This window comes from Martes martes (assembly GCF_963455335.1).
Source record: "Martes martes genome assembly, chromosome: 1".
Taxonomy (NCBI): Eukaryota; Metazoa; Chordata; class Mammalia; order Carnivora; family Mustelidae; genus Martes; species Martes martes.
In genome coordinates, this window is record NC_137888.1 from 31,271,051 (window position 1) to 31,292,986 (window position 21,936).

General features: G+C 36.1%; 1 protein-coding gene across 1 annotated transcript in view; it reads right to left on the minus strand.

Moving 5' to 3' along the window:
- Positions 1 to 21,936, minus strand: part of ROBO1 (roundabout guidance receptor 1) — a 411,503-nt gene that overhangs the window by 127,581 nt on the left and 261,986 nt on the right. The window contains 1 exon segment of the mRNA XM_080801074.1: positions 15,164 to 15,321. Within this exon segment, the coding sequence (XP_080657200.1) occupies positions 15,164 to 15,321 (158 nt within the window).

The following is a 21,936-nucleotide window of genomic DNA, read 5'->3' on the forward strand; positions in this document are numbered from 1 at the left end:
TTAGTGTTCTGAATCGCTCCTAACCCCAAGTCTGTAGGTGCTTGAACTTTGAGTTGAAATTCAGAATTTTGTAAATTCTAGATTGCATCCACATAAACCTAATGAGTAGTTATTCTATCAACTAAATATTAATCTTCTATTCTATTATTCTATTGAAGAGTAATTATTAAATCCTAATAGCATGAGGTTCCAGAATTAAGTGGTGGGAAAGGTTCTCGTGGAAGCAATGTTAGCCAGTGCAAAGATTAAGGAACAAGATAAAGTCAATTAAAAAACAACAACAAACCTGATCCCATGTTTTTTGCCTCTCTCCCACATGCAATATAAATTTTACAATAGTAAAGAACTTATCATATCTCTAGTATATAGCACAACACCTACAGAAAAGACAGTATCCAGTTTTTCAAGATCTTAAAAAATCAGATCGATAGAATTCCTTGATTTGAGTCATCACTTCAGAAAAAGGCTTGATTTTTTTTTTTAAAGATTTTTATTTATTTATTTGACAGACAGAGATCACAGTTGGCAGAGAGGCAGGCAGACAGAGAGAAAGGCAAACAGGCTCCCCGTTGAGCAGAGAGCCCAATGCGGGGCTTGATCCCAGGACCCTGGGATCATGACCCAGGCCAAAAGCAGAAGCTTTAACCCACTGAGCCATCCAGACGCCCCAAAAGCCTTGATATTTTAGAATTTAAGTTAGAAGTACACCTTTTTATATTGCCTTTCAGAGGACAAATTCAAATTCTAATGACTTAATGTCAAGGTAATAAATAAATTTAAATTCTTGGATGATTCAAAAGAAGTTTTAAAAGAACTTACCAACTGCAAAAACCTAGGGATAACTGTGTGGCTCAGTCAGTTAAGTGTCTGACTCTTGATTTTGGCTCAGGTTATGATCTCAGGGTTGTGAGACGGAGTCCCGCCTTGGACTCCACGCTGGGCATGGAGCCTGCTTAAGATTCTCTCTCCCTCTCCCTATGTCCCCCTACCCCCAACCCAAAAATCATCTGCAAAAACCTAACCCCTGAAAAAAATTAAGTCTTAAGTGTAAAATGCCTTTGATGATTTTCTCTAAAAGCACATGAAAATTATATCAGTGAATCTGTGGTACATTTCATAAATGTATGAAGGTATTTAAACAGCAATCTGGATTATTATTGTTGTAGGTAAGGAAAAATCATGATTATCAACATGTGCTCCATACACGACACTGTTGCATTTCTCACCTTTGATTTTTACAACAATCTCACTAAAGGAAGCATATTTTCCTATTTGCAGATGAGAAAACGAAGGCTCAGAATATCAGAAGCCTGCTCTCCATCATTTAGTAAGTGGATCAGAGCTCATTCTCCGCAAATCCAAAATAAAACTCATACAGAGTGCTTCCTTTGGAACAAAAAGCAGGAACTCGTATTTTCTTTGCATCCCACATGACAAACTATAAATTAGCAATATCTTGCAAATGGGTAGATGCCAGGACTCAATGGCGTGGCAAAGAAGTAGGTGCTATTGGAGGGCTTGCCTGAATGCGTCAGCCTGATGGCTCTCCTTCCATCTTACTCCATAATTTCAGCCTGACCGATCTGGATATCCAACCTAATTGCCCTTAATCCATCTGGCAGCCAGGGGGAAAAAGGTGCATGTTTACACTTGACATCTGCTTGTGTTCTTTGCAAGAAAAGTGTAGTTAGGCAAATATTTTATATTATTTCCTACACAGAGGAATGGTTCTGCTTTCCCCATATAAACATGCACTTACTATCATGGCATGTTTATAATGTAAACAGCATATTTATAAAGCTTCCCTAATTAAGATGAGGAAATCTGCCATGGTCTTTTATAAGCATGATGCATGGGGCAATACAGTGGCTTAATATGTCTAGGTGAGAGGAGAGTGACACCATGAATGTTCAAAGGCAAAGGAATATGAAATGATGGATTCCTGAGCGAATTACACGTTATCCACTCAAGGAAACAAATGTCCATTATTTTCAACCAGTTTTACCCATATTGAGTTCAACTGCTCTTGAAATTTTCCCATACGAGATGATGCTCTTAAAGGTGACTTAAACAGGAGCCCGTTTCTACTGAGATCAGCATTTAAAGCTTCGTGATCACCTAGATTTGTAAGATTTAAAAAGAGAAAACCTGTGCCATCTGTTAGTAATTCTGTTAATGCATAACAGATTACTTTACAAGTGTACTATTTATCATATTATCAAATTCTTCGGGTTTAAGCAGATAAAAATTGGAGTGGCCAGATGCTATCAAGAGAATATTAGTGCTTTTAAAGCACCTATCCTTTGAACAAAAGAAATGCAAAATCAGCGTTAGTTTAGACATGAACCTCAGCATAAGATTTGGGATTCTTCTTTGAGACAGTATCCTTATATAAAAGTGATAATATGTAAAGATTGAAAAATAGAGTCAATCTCAGCCAGCTACAAATAATGAAAAAGAAATCCCAACCATCTTTAAAGGCTTAAAATAATTTCTTTGATTTCCGCATCTTGGACCATGTTAAAGCATGAAAAGAACGCCTTGTACAATCAAGCACACTTCTCAATCAGTATACTACTTTGCTTTTAAGATTATAATTCATTCTGCCTATGGTACCCAGAAAACAAGTGAAGTCTGGGTCATTCTGAGCAAACACAAAAATTACAAGCAATGGGAAAAGTCAACTTGTTTTAAAACAGAGAATTTATCAAAATGTATTTCACTATCATTTAAATGGTTTCCAAATTAGAGTTAAGATTTCTAAGCAATGCTTTAAGATAAATTTTAAAACTCTTATCTTTTGAGAAGCATTTCATCTGTGATTAATAGAACATCAAAAATAAAAGAAACCGGTTAGAGCACATCCTTGAAGCCACAGATATACCTCTAATTTGGCAAACTACTTTAACCCATAATTAAACAAAGTGCTCCCAGACAGTAGTAAAATTTCATTAGTCCTTGACTATTTGGAGAAATGTAATGGCCTGATCAAATATATCAAAGTCTTGGAGAATGAAGAAACACAGCTGCTTGAGTGAGCATGTATTATACAGGGAGAAAAAAGGCAGGTTGGTGGGGGAGGGGGCATTTGTAAGCCTGCTTTCTCTATTAGTAGACCCAATTAATTAACCTGAAATTCTTATTACGGGCTTTGTCATCTGACCATGTGTGTTCATTTCATAGAGTTATAATACTTCTGGTTAGTATACTGTATTGATAATTACTTTGAATTACGAGGTACAACTTTAGTTGACTCAAATGTCTGAGCTACTACTTTCTGGAAGGTCTACTCTGACTGAAGGATCATGGACATTAAACAGAGGCATACACCCACATCAGGTTTCAGCCCAGTGGAATCTAGGAGTTGGCCAATTACCATATGGAAGGTGGCTTGGCCAGATCTGGTTAAGTACTCCCTATGTCTTCTAATGTTGTTTTGGTTGAAACCAACATTTGGGTGGGATTAGAGTTTAGAAAAATACTCAAAACTATTTTTAAGGAAACCCGTTCGGGAGAAAAAAAAAATCAGAAAGCCAGAATCATCTCAAGAGATTTAAAAGAATACTGACAAATAGCACGAAACACAAAACAGGATAAAACATCAACATTGTTCAAGATTACTCTGATTTTTCACATATGTTAGGACTTGTACTCATAGGGACGTTCATTACATTACTTAGAGGAAACCTGAAAATTTTATAGTGTATTATTTCCTGTTTCCTGGACCAAAGACTATTTGTTGAAATAGAAAATACATTATCTGAAAGTCTTCAGCCTCTGCTATGTCCAAACCTACTAGAGCCCTCCCTGAATGAGTTTACATATACGTATGAGGACTTTATTAGGAATTACAACAAGGTGTCTTAAGGGACCGAGACGAAAATGGATAAAGGGACTATACATTGCAGAGCCCCCTAAAGGTAGATGCCATAGAGAAGGGGACTCTTTTTTTTTTTTTTAAAGATTTTATTTATTTATTTGACAGAGAGAGAGAGATCACAAGTAGGCAGAGAAGCAGGCAAAGAGAGAGAGGGAAGCAGGCTCCCCGCTGAGCAGAGAGCCTGATATGGGGCTCGATCCCAGGACCCTGAGATCATGACCTGAGCCAAAGGCAGAGGCTTTAACCCACTGAGCCCCCCAGGTGCCCCAAGAAGGGGACTCTTATATTCGATGTGCACTTAAAAATTGATCAAAACAAGGTACGGCACGGTTTAATATGTGAAAATAATAACTGAAAATCAAGACATAAGTACTTAGAATAACATGAAGCCATCATGGATAGTCCTCAAAACACTTTCATTGCTCTGGTTTGATTCTCATAATAATCCTAATGAGTAATCGGGGAAGATGTTATTATCTTAATAGTGTCAATAATTAAAGGACCTGGCCAAGGTCTAGTTGTTAGTGCAGCTTCAAAAAGGAGCTTCAAGAGTTACCTGGCTGGCTCAATTGGTAGAGCACGCAACTCTTAATTTCAGGGTTGTGAGTTCAAGCACCACACTGGGTTTAGAGCCTACTTTAAATTAAATTAAAATTTTAAAAAAGAAGGAACTTGAGACAGAAGAGACTTCCCCAAGATGGCCATAGGTTAGGCTTAACTTACTATTAAAATTGTTGCCATTTTTTCTTTTTTGAATAAGATGCAGAGGCAACCACAATCGCTTAAGATGAACTTGGACACATTCTTTTTTTTTTTTTTAAGATTTTATTTATTTATTTGACAGACAGAGATCACAAGTAGGCAGAGAGGCAGGGAGAGAGAGAGGAGGAAGCAGGCTCCCCGCTGAGCAGAGAGCCCGATGCGGGACTCGATCCCAGGAACCTGGAATCATGACCTGAGCCGAAGGCAGAGGCTTTAACCCACTGAGCCACCCAGGCACCCCTGGACACATTCTTAATAACATACTTGATGAAGCCAAAACATATTCAGAATTATTAATCAAATTGACACAAGGTCATGTTTGTGCCCAATGGATGTATAAGCTGAGGCTGTTGTTAAACCCTATATACTGAAAATACTACTTTCAATACTTACCAAGATAGGAAATATAGAACTTGAGACACAAAACAAGTGGTAAAATTATATGAAATGAATCCAGGAAAACACTTTACCTTTGGATTTTGTGTTAGGACCAGTCTTAGTCAAATGTAAGTGTTATTTTAGAAGAGTTGATCAGGTCTAATCTGTCATGGGAAAAAAAAGTTAAATCTGCTGTTGAGAGGTCTGGCTCTTACTCCTGACTCACAACAGAGATTCATTAAGAGACTTGGGGCCAATCACATCCCCTTGCTTCCCCTTTCTTCTTAAAAATAAAGGAGTTTGCTTATTCACAATCTCTCAAGTCAGCTCCATCTGTAAAATTCTGTGAGTATCTGTAAGTCACACTTACAGAAATATATTTACTCACAGAACTAACTTGTATGGTATCTCTTCCTTCACATACTGTTAAACTCATGGAAACCATGATTTAGAAAAAATAAATAGTGTGGATACCTCTTTTCGATTTTATAGGGGAGTAAGAAAATAAATACATAAAGTACGTAGGGATATAAAATCAAGCATGTTCAGATTAGCAACTTTTCAGCTCTGGGTATGCTGGGAAACATGATTCTGATTTATATTTCATTCATTTAATTTTTTCCCAAGAAATATATAATGAACTCCTACCATAAGACCGACCCAGGGAATATAGCTGGCCCTCAAGGAATCCTATGTCTATTAGAGGAGTAACTTACAAATCATGATTTCTAACAGATTAAAAGAAGAGGACTTAGTAAAAGACAAAGGTCAGGATAGCAGGGAGATACATCTAGAGTGGATGTGCAGAGTGGGCTTTTGCAGAAGACTCGTCTGTAGAAGTTGCCTTTAAGTTGGAACCTGAAAAATGAGTGAGTTACACAAAGAGGATATAGAGGTCAGGACATTCCAGGCAGGGAAGAGCATATGCAAAGACTCTCATCATCTGCTCCTTCAAGCCCTTGGTATCCAAGTTTTTAAATACATCTCTAACACATATATAATGAAAAACTAGGGCAATAACCACATGTTCACCAGAATTATGTTTATAATCATACTGTCATCTAAACCAATTTGTATGCTAGAACTGAGAATGTCTTCGTTTATCACAATTCTTTCAGAAGAGTGCTTAGACTTCACAAGTGGGTCTGAAATGCTTGGCTTTCTTTTCTCTAGTTTCAGTGTCCAAACATGAGTATATGTATAACTATTTAAATAGAATTACAAGTTTTGGAAAAGATTCAGGATGTTCCTTGGGAAGATAAACCAGCCTTGCTCAACCGGCATACCTGATCTGAATCATGGCATTTCTCAATACTGCTGAGAATTGTACGTAACTAGATGCATGGAAGAAAAGTCAATTTGTTACACACAGTGAATGCCTTTAGGGCATTAGGGCTTAAATTCTCTTGTGGAATCCCCTGCTGATCATTGCATTTCACAATAAAGATGTACAGAGGACTCAAACTTGTTTCTTAGTATTAGTATTTGTCTAAATTCTCTACTCATGTTTCTCACCTAAACTGAATACTCTTGGTGATTCTGTAGAAAATGGAATTTTCTTACAGTGTGGAATCAGATAGAAATCAGATAGAAATTTAGATGAGACATAAATATTACATCTTTTTTCATATATATTTATATTTTTTGTTTGTTTATTCAGGAAAGTTAAAATTGCTATGGCCCAAACAGTTCCTGATTTTCCTTTTCTATGGAGTTTTTGATAACTAAATATACCCAGAGTTCAGGAGATATACCAACAATAGTAATAACCAGCATGTCCATTACTGATATAGAGAGGGAGTGTGTCACCATTTACAATGACATTTAAGATGTATTTTCTCACTGGATTCCCACATACAACCAACATATGTATTATCAGACAATTCAGGTCACAGGTGGAAACAATGACATTTATAGAGATCAAATGTCCATAAGATCATGCATTTAGTACGTGTCAAAACCCAAAGTTATAATGTGGTCCTCATAATACAAATGACCACATTTTATTCTACTAATCCACTGTATTTCTCTGGTTAAATGTGAAATTTAAGACAGTAGGATAGCACATAAATTTACTTTTGAACTCATTTCTTCCTTCTTCAGTACCACGTTTCACATTATAGATTTATACTGATGTAACTCAGATTTAAATCATGAATAACCTTTTTATGTCTAAAAATATATAAAATATGTAATATGCATGACTCTATGTAAGATGGACAAGGAAAAAAATCTAGTTGACTCTACCAGTTTCCTCTGACCTCCACACAATAGAACTACGTATTTATTTTGCAGGAGCACAAATTTAACTTCTCAGGGAAAGGGGGTTCAATGACATCAGCTGCATTAAGTCTGCTGATTTCCTCTAGGGGAGGAGAGGGAAAAGGAAGCAAGCAGACACGGAACAATAAAAGAAATCGGAAGACCAGAGGAAAGCACTAATCGGAGGAAGGGAGGAGGGAGCAGATGGCTTAAGAAGGAGACATGTGGGAATTGGGGGGAAAGGAAGTAATTGGCAAGGAGAGGCTGAATGCCAAATTCGTGAAGGATCTGGAGGACACTGGGGATTTGGATGGGATGTGAGTCAGCTGCTTTTCACCAAAATATCACACCAACGAGGGAAATCAAAGAAACCTACCAAGACACACAGGAAGCAGAAAAGGACTAGCAAAAGAACTGATGACATACTGCATTCTAATAACTACCTCTCCAGCATGGGTTTGGGAAGTGCTAGATAATTTTTTCAACATATAACTGATTTTTCTCCTAACTTCATAAATGATTTTCAAATCCTTAACTGGTTTATGAAAGAAATGATGTAGGTTAAGACCCTTCTATTTGCTTTTTAACTATTTTTTACTTAACTTATACACATGTGATTTTTCATTCATATGTAAATCAATTCCTTTAAGCAATCTAGGCTTAGGGTGACCAACTGTCCTGGTTTTCCCAGGACTAGGGGTTTTTAACATAAATACCAGGACAGTCCCCAGCAAGCCAGCATGGCTGGCCATCCCATCTAAGTCACCTTAAGAAAAACTCATTAATACATTTGTTCATTGTGTTAAAATACATTGATGCTGTAATTTTTCTACATTTTTCTAAGAAGAATGAAAAAATCTGACTATAGTTATGTGATAATTATATCTACAATAGTAGATATACCTACTATAACAGATAACTATCTACAATTTCAAGTAGATGAAATTGACAGTAAAATGGTTTCAAGTCTGACTATGGCTTTGATGGAAACAATTTATAATAAAACTATTTCTCCATCATCTGAATTATTTTTTCAGTTAAGTAAAAAAAACCTTTTTAAGACATACAGAATATTTATAGCATGCTACTATAGCATATAGAACAGGTAGGAAGAAAAATTAAAAAGTCAAGGCACAGCTTATCGCAAAGAATAACACAAGTCATTAAAAAATATTTATGTCACAAAGCCACATACAAAGAGAATGCAAAAAGCATGTTTTATTCATCTGTAAATTTTAGCTCAATTTCAAACATGAAAAGATGAATGTCTTTTAAGCTTTTCTTTTAACTGGTAAAATGAAATCATTCAAGATAAATGAAAGCCAAAGGTTATTATTAAGAAACTAACTCTGATATTTCAGAATTGAGTCCAGGTAGATCTCACAATCTACACTGTAATGCTTATGGTGTTGGGGTTTTTTTTAAATTAATTAATTTCTTTGACAGACAGAAGTCACAAGTAGGCAGAGAGACAGACAGAGAGAGAGGGGGAAGCAGGCTGCCTGCTGAGCAGAGAGCCTGATTCGAGGCTCGATCCCAGGACCCTGAGATTATGACCTGAGCCAAAGGCAGAGGCTTTAACCCACTGAGCCACCCAGGTGCCCTTATGGTATTAGTTTTTTTATTATACTTTATTGTATCTATACAAAATTGCCAAGCCACTACATCAACAATATTTTCTTTAACTCAATTTCCTATTCATCATATAATTTCTTATAATCATTTAGTTCTTCAGCAATAAGTTTTGAAGTGTGTACAGCTGATTATATTTGAACCTGGTTAATCTACAATTTGGACAGTTAATCATAAAACGCATTCAACTGAATAATTCACTGATTCATAGTATCCTTTTTAACATAGATCCTTCTTTCCCTCAATGTCATATGGTAAACAGTTATGGGTCATCCTCATATCTTTTGAGGTAGGGTTAGAGCCGGGAGAGAGAGAACATGCAAGACGGGTAGTGAGGGAGAGGGGCGGTGGCAAAAGGAGAAGGAGAGAGAATCTAAAGCAGACTCCACACTGAGTGCTGAGTCTGATGCGGGGCTCGATCCCACAACCCTGAGATCATGACCCTAAGCGTTGGCCGCTTAAATGACTGAGCCATCCAGGTGCCCCTGGACCAATTCTTAAATGCACCAATCCTACATTCAAGACCACCATCACTATCACGGTGTGAATTACCTCTCCAAACCCTTATAAACATAATGTTTTATTTCAATTTTTTCAAGTATTTTATTTTTAAGTAATCTCTACACCCAACATGGGGCTGGAACTCGCAACCCTGAGATCAACAGTTGGGTATTCTCTGGACAGAGCCAAACAGGCTCCCCTTAAAGATAATATTTTACAGCAGAAGCTAAAGGATATTGTTATTCTAAGTTGAAATCTACATTGATAGCAAGTCAGAGTCATTCTGTGTGTGTGTGTGTGTGTGTGTGTGTGTGTGTGTGTGTGTGTAGTGTAGTGTAGAGTATATATATATACATAGGACCCTACAGAAAATATAATTAGTGAGCAAAAGACACGGGCTCACATAACTGTTCCCCAGCCAATTCAGAGTTAATTGCTGCATTAGTGAAGTTTTTAGTATTTATCTGACAAAGTTCCCCCCCCCCAGGGGAAAGTGCGAACACAGTCCCCCACTACCACAAATTATGCAGTCGAGTTTCCCACATTTGGGGAAATCGCAGGGGTCAGCACATCCAGAGTGCAATGGATAAGCCTCGCCCTGGGAAAACCACCTTCGTGATCATGGTATCTCCCCTGCCAGGGAAGTATCTGACAAAGTTTTTATCAAGATTAAATAGGTCAACATATACAAAGTACTTAGAATAGGGCCTGGCACATAGCAAAGTGCTATAGTAAGTGTTTACTATCATCATCATCATCGTCACCGTCATCTTCTCCAGGATACCTACTGGCAAGTATAAGTGTGCCATAAAGGAAAAAAAAAAAAAGCTTATTCATTTAGTTTCTAAGGGAATTAGAGATAACATAGAATATCAGGGACATGGCAGGTACTCAATACTTTTTTTCCCTAATTTTAACATTATCAATTTTTCACATTTACAAAACTGTGAATTTAAGCACAATATTTCCAAAGTATGTTGAAATAAAATAAATATATCACTTTTTGTAAGGTACATCCAAGGGTTCTCCATTACCCCCCCAAAAAAAGTTTTAGTCCTCTGATTCATCTCTATGAGAAAATTTCATTTATTAATAATAATGGTTATGACTAATTCTCAGGCATATGAAGTAAGTCTACTTAATCCAGCCTGCCAGTTAAACTACTTCTATTTCTAAGTATAAATACTCATGTCTAGAAAAAAAAATAAAAGAAAGGAAGAAAGACTAAACATCATCTAAGTCCTCCTTCAAATTATTCCAAGATATAAGTGCCAAAAGAGTTCTAAAAGAGTCTCCTGTCAGGTAGGAAAATAAGAAAATGCTATTTATATATTGCTGGTTTATAATCATCACAGATCTAAAATTTGGCTCAGAATCCAGGTCAATGTAAAAAGAAATGACTTAAGAACATCAAAAATACAGGTGCAGCTACAATTCAATTACATATTTGCCCTTTTTTGTAGGGTGTGTCTTTGTTCTCACAGCTGGGAGAGTTGTACTTTACATTTTCAACAAAGAAAGCCACCACATTAAAGAACTCAAGAAATTCCTATAACCATAACTGTAGCAATAACTGTGCAATCTTTACTTGCCTTTCATAAAAGATATTATGTGCTTTAATCTCCTGTTCATCTGTACTCAACACATTTGGCAAAGTACATTAACAACAGAAATGAAAACAATTATTTGAAAACAAAGCTTAGGAAAGAAGAATCACGTAAAATATCTAATAACCAATATCTCTTAAGAGACTACTTTCAGTTTGAGGGGGGAAAAAAAGAATTGGAAATAAACGTCAGACATTCTGTTTCTGTTTGAAATTTTTGTTTTAATTACTTAATTTTAGTCTTGCCTAAAGGAAAACAAAAGCAAAAACAAAAACAATTATGATCTAAATAAGAACAGTAATTCTGAACCCAAACTGCTGATTTTAATCTATTCATCTCCCTGTATGTATAATTTTTTTTTACCTCTAGTGTTTTATCAGTTTAACAGTCATAATTTATCCAAAACACACAGATGGTCTTAGAAATAGTAGAAGTTTCAGATGTTACAACTTCCTAACATATGGAACACTATCGTGGATCATCACTTTGGCAGCATTTAAATGATTTTAAAATTATTTATATGTTAACATCTTGGCATTTTTTCGAACTCATAGGTTATTACGACCTTAAACTGTTTCGATTCCTGATTGGAGATGGTTCTTTTATTGACTCTACCCTACTAAAGTGTAAGAGAAATAGTGTCCCGCATTCACAGGAGAGCACCTTCTGGGGCAGCAAAGGATAAATGAAGACCCAATAATAAATTAAACATTATGGCATAAACCATGACATCACTTCAAATTCAATATTTGATACAATAGGAAGTTCTGAGATTTATAAAAAACCAAATTTACCATAGCAGTATTAAACTGTGAATATCACAGAAAATGCACAGATACACATATATGAAGAGTAAGTCTGAGACCTTTCAAAATGTGACACTACAATCCCCTTTATTTTTTATCTTCTATATAAGATACATATAAAAAGAAGTGTTCATGCTCTGTGTCTGATTTCAATCTTTCCAATCTCTCCTGAACCAGGTCAGTGAGGTTTCAACCCTTCTATTCCACGGACAGTGCTCTTGTGAAGGTCATCAATGAATGACCACCAAGTTGTTCAATTCCATGGTCAATTCTCAGTCCTTCTATTATGTGATGAACCAGCTGCAACTGGCTCACCTTTGCCACCTCCTTAACACACTGTCTTTGCTTGGCTACGCTCTGCTTTCCCTCCTTTCTCACTGCTCACTCCTAGTCTCTGCTGCTCTTTCTGCCTCTTCTCCCTGAGGGCTAATGGACCTCTTTTCCATTCTACATATAATCACTCCCTTGGTGATTTCAGTCTCCTGTTTTTAAATAATATGGACACGATGATGATTTCCATATTTATCAGGATAAGCTACGTTAGTCTGTGGTAAGAAATGCTCCGTGACTTAATACAACAAAGATTGCTTGCTCATTCGATGTGTCCATCATGGCTGACAGAGGTGGGGGGGTGGAAAGTTTTGCTACCCATTACTGAGGGACCTACGTTCTTTGAGTGTCCATGTTGTAACTGCACTACTTGGAACAAGTGTCCCCCTTGGTTGCCACATGGTGAAGAAAGAAAGTGCTGGAGGCTCACCCACCAGTATTTAATTTATTTAATTTTGACTCACAGCCCACGGAGCTGAACCAGTCAAATTGGTCTGCCCAACAGCAAGGAAACTGGGAAGCAGAGTCTTTCATCTGCCCAGAAGGAGGGGAGGATTGCACAGTAATGAGTACTTGCTATGTCTACCACAACTCAATTTTTTCTCCAGCCTCAACCTCAACTCTGAATTTCTGACTCATGTTTCCAACTGCGTATTTGACATTTATACTTGGATATCTAATAAGAATTTCAAAATTACAATGTCCAAATCTGAGCTGCTGATACTTCCAACCCCAAATCCTCTCTTTCTACAATTAATGGCATCTCAATATTTTCAGTTGCACAGACCAATCAATTAAGGTAAGCCTCGACCCTTCTCTTTATTTATAAGCCACAGCCAATCTGTTAGCAAATTCTGCTGGCTATCACTTCACAGCAGATCTAGAATTTAACCACTCCTCACTACTTCCCCTCCTAGCACACAAAGCCAAACCACCATTTCCATATTGTCTAGATTATTGCAAAATCTCCCAACTAGTTCGCTGCTTAATCATTATTACTCTTCAGTGTGTTCTCAAGACAGCAGAGGATTCTGCTGAGAATCCTCTAATGTTTTCCACTTCACTCAAGGGGAAAAGCCAAACTATTTACAAGATCTATAAGGTCTTATAATAATCTATATCTATATCTATACCTATGTCTACATCTACATCTATATATCTATATCTACAGTCTAGTTACTTGTTTTCCCAATATTATCTCCTACCAATCTCTCCTTTGTTCAACCCCCACTGACCACTTTCCTCTTTAAAAAAAAGAAATGTGTGAGGTGGTCCCCATATTAAGGTCTTCAAACTTTTCTTCTGTTTACTTTTCCAGGTGCTTGTGTAGTTTCCTCCTTCAACTTTTTCAAGCCTTTATGGGAAGCATTCTCTGGTCATCCTATTTAAAACTGAAATCCTACCCCGATCTTAATTAATCTGTCTACTCCTTTAGTATTTTTTATAGGACTGATTATAGTCTACCATATTATATATTATTATATCTATTTTGGTTTTTACCTGTGTTCTCACAAAATATAAACTTCAGAAGGGGTCTCACTGATTTCTGCTTAATGCTGCATCTCCAATGCTAAGAATTTTAGCATTCATTGGTATTAAACACGAATAGGTAATTAATCAGGAAAGATCTGAAGGAGGAAATGGGTAATAATGGTTTCAATGTGTTTGAATCACTCAGGCAGGGAAATGGAAATTACAGATAGTGGTCATTAGATGACTTAAAATATGTTTTTAAGACAAAGATATTATCTTAATTATACATAAAGTTAAAAGGAGTCTGTCATCACCAATAAAAGAAGCATTTGTTTCTATAGTCTCTACTCCCCTGTGCTCTCAACTTCACTTCCCCAGTGTTTCCCATACAGTTCACTTTGCCATGTGACTTTTCCGCACCTCTTAAAAGTACAACCAGGTTATTCTCACTCTAATTGCTAGAATTATAAAAATCCTTTGAGACACTCATTCTAATTCAGATCACTGCAGAAAAAATGCGTGATTTTTTTTTTCTTCAAGGTCCCTAAAACCCAAGTACCATAACCTTCCTGATTTTATTTTTCACTATTTAATTCTCATGCTAATCTGCTAACTGGTTGTTCAGAAATAGTGCAAATGTTTATTAGGGTTAAGTGGTCTGTATTATAACTTTTTTCTTCTACACATTTAGCAGTGACCTGTCCTTAAACAGGTGTTCTCCTGAGTACCTCTAAATCTTGGCCAATGAATTCATAAAGGACACAGAGTACGAGCAAAACAGAGAAGCTTATAGAGGGCAAGACTGTCCAATCATAGAACCAAGGAGAGTTCAGTTATTTTGGTACTTTAGCAAACACCTTACAAGACAGAAAAAGAAAGAAAAGGCAAAGAAGTCATATGGATTCACTGATGTCAAGAGGAAAATATGCCAGATAGCATATTTCTCTACTTGTATACAGCAGGAATTTGAAATCTAATAATCTAGTCACATGATTTTATTTTGCAAGGAGATAAATCCATCATGAACCATCATTCAGAATGAGATTTCAGTTTTCAGGAACCACAGTGAATTCTACAGAACACAAAAGCCATTTGAAAAGGAGAAAGAGATTAAAAAAAACAACAACCCACAAATGCTTAAGTGACTTAGGAGGCCTTTGGAAACATAGCGTATTACCGAATTTTTAACAATTTTTACTGTAGCATATGGAGATGTGATATGCCCTGAATTATAATAACAACTGAATCATACATAAAAGTGTCAAGTCTAAGACATTAAAGTCGAAATTACGGTTTTCTCTTCCTAATCGCCAAACGAAGCAACACGCATTTTCCTCACTCATTTTCATGTCGATACAGGGAAAATGGAAAGATGTTTATTTTAAGGGAAAGAAGTGAAAATGGGAGATAATATAACCCTTTATTAAAAAGACAAAAAAGCAAAAAAAACACCTGCTTCACTTTCCCCTTTTCGGTGAAGATATATACAGCTAGTTCTATAAATGCTCCCCACTGCTGAACTAAATACTCACAGTTATCCTTTCATCTTTGTCATCCAGCGGGGAGCCATCTTTCTTCCACGAAATGGTGGGTTCCGGATGGCCTCGTGGAGGCTGGCATTCCATCACAGCCGGCTCCCCCACTGCCACCATGACATCGGAAGGATTTTGTCTGAAGTCATCTCGTAGGACTGTGGGAACAAGATGAAATCATTATACTCCATGTGATATAGACAGTCCTTATCTCTGAACCCCAGACAAAGAGACATTTATTATAATAAACTAGTAGGAATAGCCATCTCCATATATCTTGGAGAATCTATACCTACTTAGAGACATATGCAACTTGATAAAGATACCTGGCCTTAAGCATACACAGCAGGGATAATTTGATATTCTCTATGGGCCAGTGGACAGATGTATTTTGATATTTTGTGCCATCACAGTTAGCATTTGGCATTTCTTCTCTGCCTACTGCCCACATTTTCCCATCCACATGCTAATGAATAACACTGAACCCGCCTTTGATTTACATGACACACTGAGGTGATGCTTTGATGCCTTCTATTATTAAGTGAATTACACACACCTACACACCAAAATAGACTTCCGAACGTGCATTCAACTGAGAGTTACTTTAAAGATATTTCATATTAGTGCATAAAAGCATAGAATCATTACAATTTAACTATGCTTATTATAGAAACGTTAGACATATTTGCAAAATGACTATATTCAAAATACTGTGTTTTTCCATTATCACTGAGTAAAGCACATGTTGGAAGGAGCCAAGGATGACAACAGTCCTGTTACCAACGACGTCACTTTGTGTCTTCTGTATTTTGTGTTTTTAGTCATTTCATGGTAGGTATTATTTCACGGAATCCTTAAACTTACTCAAGGTGAGAGATATTAACGCCATTTATGCGGTTAACCCTATATTTTACAGGAGGAAAAGTGTATTACAATGATCTTCACTGGATACCAGTGTAATATTAACATACTCTAAAACAAGCAGTGTCATTCACTTTGTAACCATTGGAATAAAAGGTAGTAAATAAACCACATCTGAATTTCAAAAACAGTCCAACCAGCAAAAGTGTCCTCTGTATCTTGTAAACATCAAGAACTCATGAATTCTTCTGCATCAGTTCGTCTTAAATTACAACTCCATTGTCTACTTGAACATAACCTCTCTTTCCCCATTTACAAAGCAGGCACGGAGACGAATACTTCCTATACCAAACTGAAAAATGTTCTCTTTCTCCCACTCCAATTTCTCCCAGTGTGTGATAAAATGTGAACAATTTTCAAAGTCGTATTTAAGAAGGTACTTAAAATGTTCATTGGTATGTTACACGCACAGGTTTGAAGTGATAAATGTTACTTATCTTTTGAAACCTATTGACCTGAATATTTGGTACCACAATTTTGTGCTAGAATGGATGTCTTTCTACCCCAAAGACACTGAAAAATATTTTCATGGATGAAGTACTACACTATAGAAAAGTTATACTCAACTGCTATTTCAAAAGATGCACTTAAATTTTGGTTTCAGAACCTCAAACAAACTTACAGGGTTACAAAATCCTGCATTTTTCTCTTCTAATTCTCTACTTTTCCTTCCTCTCTACCAACTAAGTATGTGCACACATCTGTGTAAGCTTTATCATCCACTCAAACAAAACCGTTTTTTAAATCTGCATATTGAGACAATTTGGGCACAACATGACTATGTTAACACTTGGAAAATAAGACTTCAAAGAGGAGGCTTGATCCTCCTCTTTGGCAAGAACGGTAAAAGGAGAAAGAAAAGTCAATATGATCACACCACGCTGTCGTGATTCTAATTTTAATACTGTACATCATTTCTTAATAAAATACATAGAAAAAAAAGTAAACCTTGTTGAACTGAAAACTCCAGCTACTGTTACCACAAAGTAAAACAGCAGGGTTTGAAGACTTTTGCTTATAAAATTACGTTATGATTAGGTGTTAAGAAGGTACTACAAATAAAACGTAAGGTTTATAGAAAAAGTAAATGAATAGATCTTAACAGACAGTACATGCCTTTACTGGATTACATTATTAATCTAAGACAACACCTCTGAAAAATTTTAACAACTTGAAACACACGAAAGGAAAATACTTTTCAAATAAAAATAAACCATTTGTACAATTTTTCTACTTCATGAGCTTAAAACCAACTTAGTAACATTATATCTTATTTACAAATTGAGATCGTATCTCAAATAAACCAATGGATAATGAAATGTCTTTCAGAAATAGCAAAGGTCTAAGTCACATAAATCAAGTCTTTTTTTTTTCATTTACTATGTTATTTGGGTTTTTACAGTATATAATGAAAAGCTAACAAAATGTAATCCATTAAAGATTGTTGCTTAGATAATGCTCATGCAATTACTTTTGCAGCTGTAAAGCATAAAACTCTAGTATTGCCTATGGCTACAGGAAGCCCTGCAGAGTTATGAACTGAAGACTTCTTTCTCTATTCTATAAAAGCAACTGTCTTCCTAGTACTTGTCCTGAACATTTTCTATTCATGTATTTATTTATTTATTTATTTATTTATCTGACAGAGACAGAGAGAGACAGCAAGAGAGGCAACACAAGCAGGGGGAGTGGGAGAGGGAGAAGCAGGCTTCCGGCCGAGCAGAGAGCTCGATGCGGGGCTCAATCTCAGGACCCTGGGATCATGACCTGAGCCGAAGACATACATTTAACCAACTGAGCCACCCAGGTGCCCCTGCAATTTTCTTAAATTATGTATACATTTAAGTAATTAAAAATTGAGTTCAAATGATTGGCAGCATTATGGCAGAAAAACTAATGGTATCCATAAGTATTCTCCAATGTAGTTCATTTTTCTTAAAAAAAAAAAAAAATTCCTTCCCTAAAAAATCAAAATGTATATTTTGATAGTATAAAATAGTATGAATAGTATGAAATTCTAAAATCTGGAAGTAACTTTTGAAAGATTTAATATCAATTAGAAAAAGAACAAATAATATATATATACATATATATATAATGTATCCAAGAAGATATCACCTAAAAAGTTATTAAACAAATCACTGTTCATCCTAACATAACATTTCTTCCACATTTATGTAATGTTTTATGTTCACAGATTGGTACACAGAATTTGGCTCAGCTACTTCTCACTCTTGTTCATTCTGTTAAATTGGGGGAAAAAACGCTCTATAAATGTAAGCTTCATTGAAATTCTTTGAATTTCGCTGGTTTTCTTATCTAAAAAAATAGTTGACAAGATTATCCTTTGAAACAAAACAAAACAAAACATACAATCATTGGTATTTCTGAAAAGTGATACACCATTTTCAATATAATTCTCAAAATAGTTAAACATATTTTCAGAAAAGAATTATAAAATTTGGTGTTGACTTTGAAATCTATTTGGGCAATGTTGAGGAAACAGGGGGCAAAAAGGAAAACAAAGGTTAAGCAGAAACTGTTTCAAGTATTATGGAGACTTTAATATTTATAACACTACTTCAGAACCCTCTGAGAATATTTAGAACTGAATAAAACACAAAATTATAGAACAGGAACTGGTCTTTGACAACATCTAATCCATCCCATAAAGAGAGGCAACTGATTCCCAAGAAACTTTGTCACTAGCTTGAGTTGTCAGGAAAAGGCCAGAAGAAAACAAAAGATATTCCCATTTCCAATACAGTGCATTTTTTTTAACATGTCAACATTTTACTATAAAATGCCATGTATCTATCTCATCAATTATATTTCCAACAAATCCGCTCCATTATAGCAGAAGGCCTGACAGTGACTGTAGATCAGTGTGCACCATAGCCTCATGACTGCCCAATTTTGGTAAGGCTCGAGTGCTCCTAGAATTAATTTTGTTCCCTAATCATGTGGTGAACATCTGGGAAATACAATGCCTTCTGCTTCATGAATCATAGAATTCCTGTTCAGTTAGGGGCCTGAGAGATGGGTGATCCTAACTTTTCTTTTAGAAATCAAGTCACTGAAGGCTCCTCAGAGGGGAGAAAAACACGTCACATAAATGATAACGATGATAATGTGAGCGATGAAACAAGAATGGTAACAATGGTCGACATTTATTGCACATTTGCTATGTAAGGAAGCGCACCAAATATCCATCACTTAGTCCCCATAAGAAGGCTCTGACAACATGAATTTATTAGTTTCATTTTAAGAAGAAGTAATCTGTAAAGATTCGGCAGCAGCGCTGGAATACAGATCTCTTCGTCTACCAGGACTCCATCTCATCAATTTGCCCACTTACCTGGTCTTACCTGAATACAAAGTTTACATTCTAACCACATTGATATCATGATATAATTAATATCCAGCCTCTTTCCATTGAAACAGAAGTTGAATGAGAAATTTCTCCTCTGACAGTCAACTGACTCTCTTTGAATATTTCCTGCATTCTTATGGTTTCTCAGATTTTTGCCATGTTCAATATACCACTCTCAGTGGTATATTGAGAAACAGAACTCATCGTTCGGGTTTGCATGTTGTGCTAGCTCTTCTCAGTAATTTGCTTTTACTTCAACAACAAAATGACTAAAAAACCTGTACAATAATACATGTTTTAATTAAATATAAGCATTTTAATTAGAAGTAGGTATCTTGGGAAAAAGAGAGGACAATAAAATGCACTTCTGGGATTTTCTTTTCTACTTAAAAGACTACTCTTCAATTAAACCTTGCAGCAAAGCGTAGTAAGCTGTCAAATGGGAAAAGAAAATAATATATTAAAAAAAGTCATTTTAAATTAGGGTATATTGGAGGAAGAACTAAAAGAGGAAGGATATTCTCAAAGACGAGAACTACATACATGTTCAGTTACAGCATGCCTGTTATAGTGGTTCACCTTAATGTTTTTCAAAATTCCTTATCACCTAACCTTTACTTTTGAGTAGAGAATAAATTACTCACTTTTTTAAAAAAGATTTTATTTATTCATTTGACACATAGAGAGAGAGAACACAAGCAGGGGGAGCTGCAGGTAGAGGGAGAAGCAGGCTCTCCTATGAGCAGGAAGCCCGAGGACGGTGTTCGATCCCAGACCCCTGGGATCATGATCTGAGCTGAAGGCAGATGTTGAACCGACTGAGCCACCCAGGTGCCCCAAATTACTCCCTTGTAGGATACTTCTAATTCTCTAAATGTCTGCCTACATGCTGAAATAAATGTTACCTAATTCCAGAATCAGTATCATTCTTCCACTTAACATATTTGTACTGAACACATTATTTTTGCCTGGCATTTCTACTATAATTTTGGTATTTTCCTTCTATAAAGTGAAGTTTTAATAAATGCTGATGCCTGTCAAGAAATAACATTAATCTCCATCTTGTCAGAAAATTACGATGTAATAGGGTTTTACTGTAAGTTCTTTTATATTAAGATATATGTTTCAGGAGTTAGATAAGAAAGTCCATCATAAAGGCTTTTTTTTTTTTAAAGATTTTATTTATTTATTTGACAGACAAAGATCGCAAGTAGGCAGAGAGAGAGGAGGAAGCAGGCTCTCCGCCGAGCAGAGAGCCCGATGCGGGGCTCGATCCCAGGACCCCGGGATCATGACCTGAGCCGAAGGCAGAGGCTTTAACCCACTGAGCCACACAGGCGCCCCAATCATCATAAAGCCTTTTATAATTCCTTGCATTCCTACTTAGTAAGCTCACAGACCTACCCAGAAGAACAAAGTGTTACCTTTGTACAAATGTGTTCAAAACTCTTTAACATTTATTATTTTTAAGTTTTTTTTAAAGATGCCCTACACCCAACATGGAACTTGAACTCACAACCCTGAGATCAAGAGTCACGTGTTCTAGTGACTGGGCCAGCTGGGCACCCCAAAACACTTAACCATTTCTTAAAAGAATAATTCCAAATTTTTAAAAACACTCCAAGAGAAAGGATGAATTTACAGAAAGATATCTTTAACCCACTGAGCCACCCAGGCGCACCCCCAGAAAGATATCTTAACCCATTAAAGAAGAAAACTAAAATGATAACATGTAAAATAATATTCTATGAGGTATTATCCACCTTATACCATCATCTTCTAAAGCTAAGAAGTTTGATTTTTAAATGATGCAAGCAAACATCAATTCTGCACAAAGTCAGGATTTAACCATAATGGTTTCCTAAGGGATACATATTAACTTTAAAATTTGGCATTGAATACATCTTGTGAATGCTCTTCAATAATTATGTCATCTTCTACTTGTGCTTTTTTATAGTACGCAACTCTATTTTTAAAACTTAAATTATGCTTTGGTTACGATTCTGGAAGAAAATATGCTGGTAAAAGCACTTATTTTCTTAACTACTGGAGCTTTGAAGATTTCACAAAACTCTTAGGCTGTACCCTAAGAAACGGTATATTTTTTGAAACAGTACATTTTTGTAAAACAAATTATACATTCTGAAGAAGTTTTATAGTACGGATGGATTTCATACACTATTCAACTTCAACTAACAATGAATCCAGAACATTGCAAACAGAAGAAGCTCTTACTGGAATAAAAAAAGTTAAGTAGTTTGTTCGTTTATACAACATATGATGGAAGAACAAGCTTATATAAACACAAATGCATTCCTTTGTGTTCTGCTGGGCCACAGGAACTGGGGCACCCCCTTCCTGGTCTTCTAACGGTCAGGATTACTTTCAGGTTGGGTCCAAGCTTAAGCCAAATTCCCACGTTGCAGAAACAGGCACACCATAATGATCCTTCCTATGAAAAGCCCTCGTGGCTGTCTGC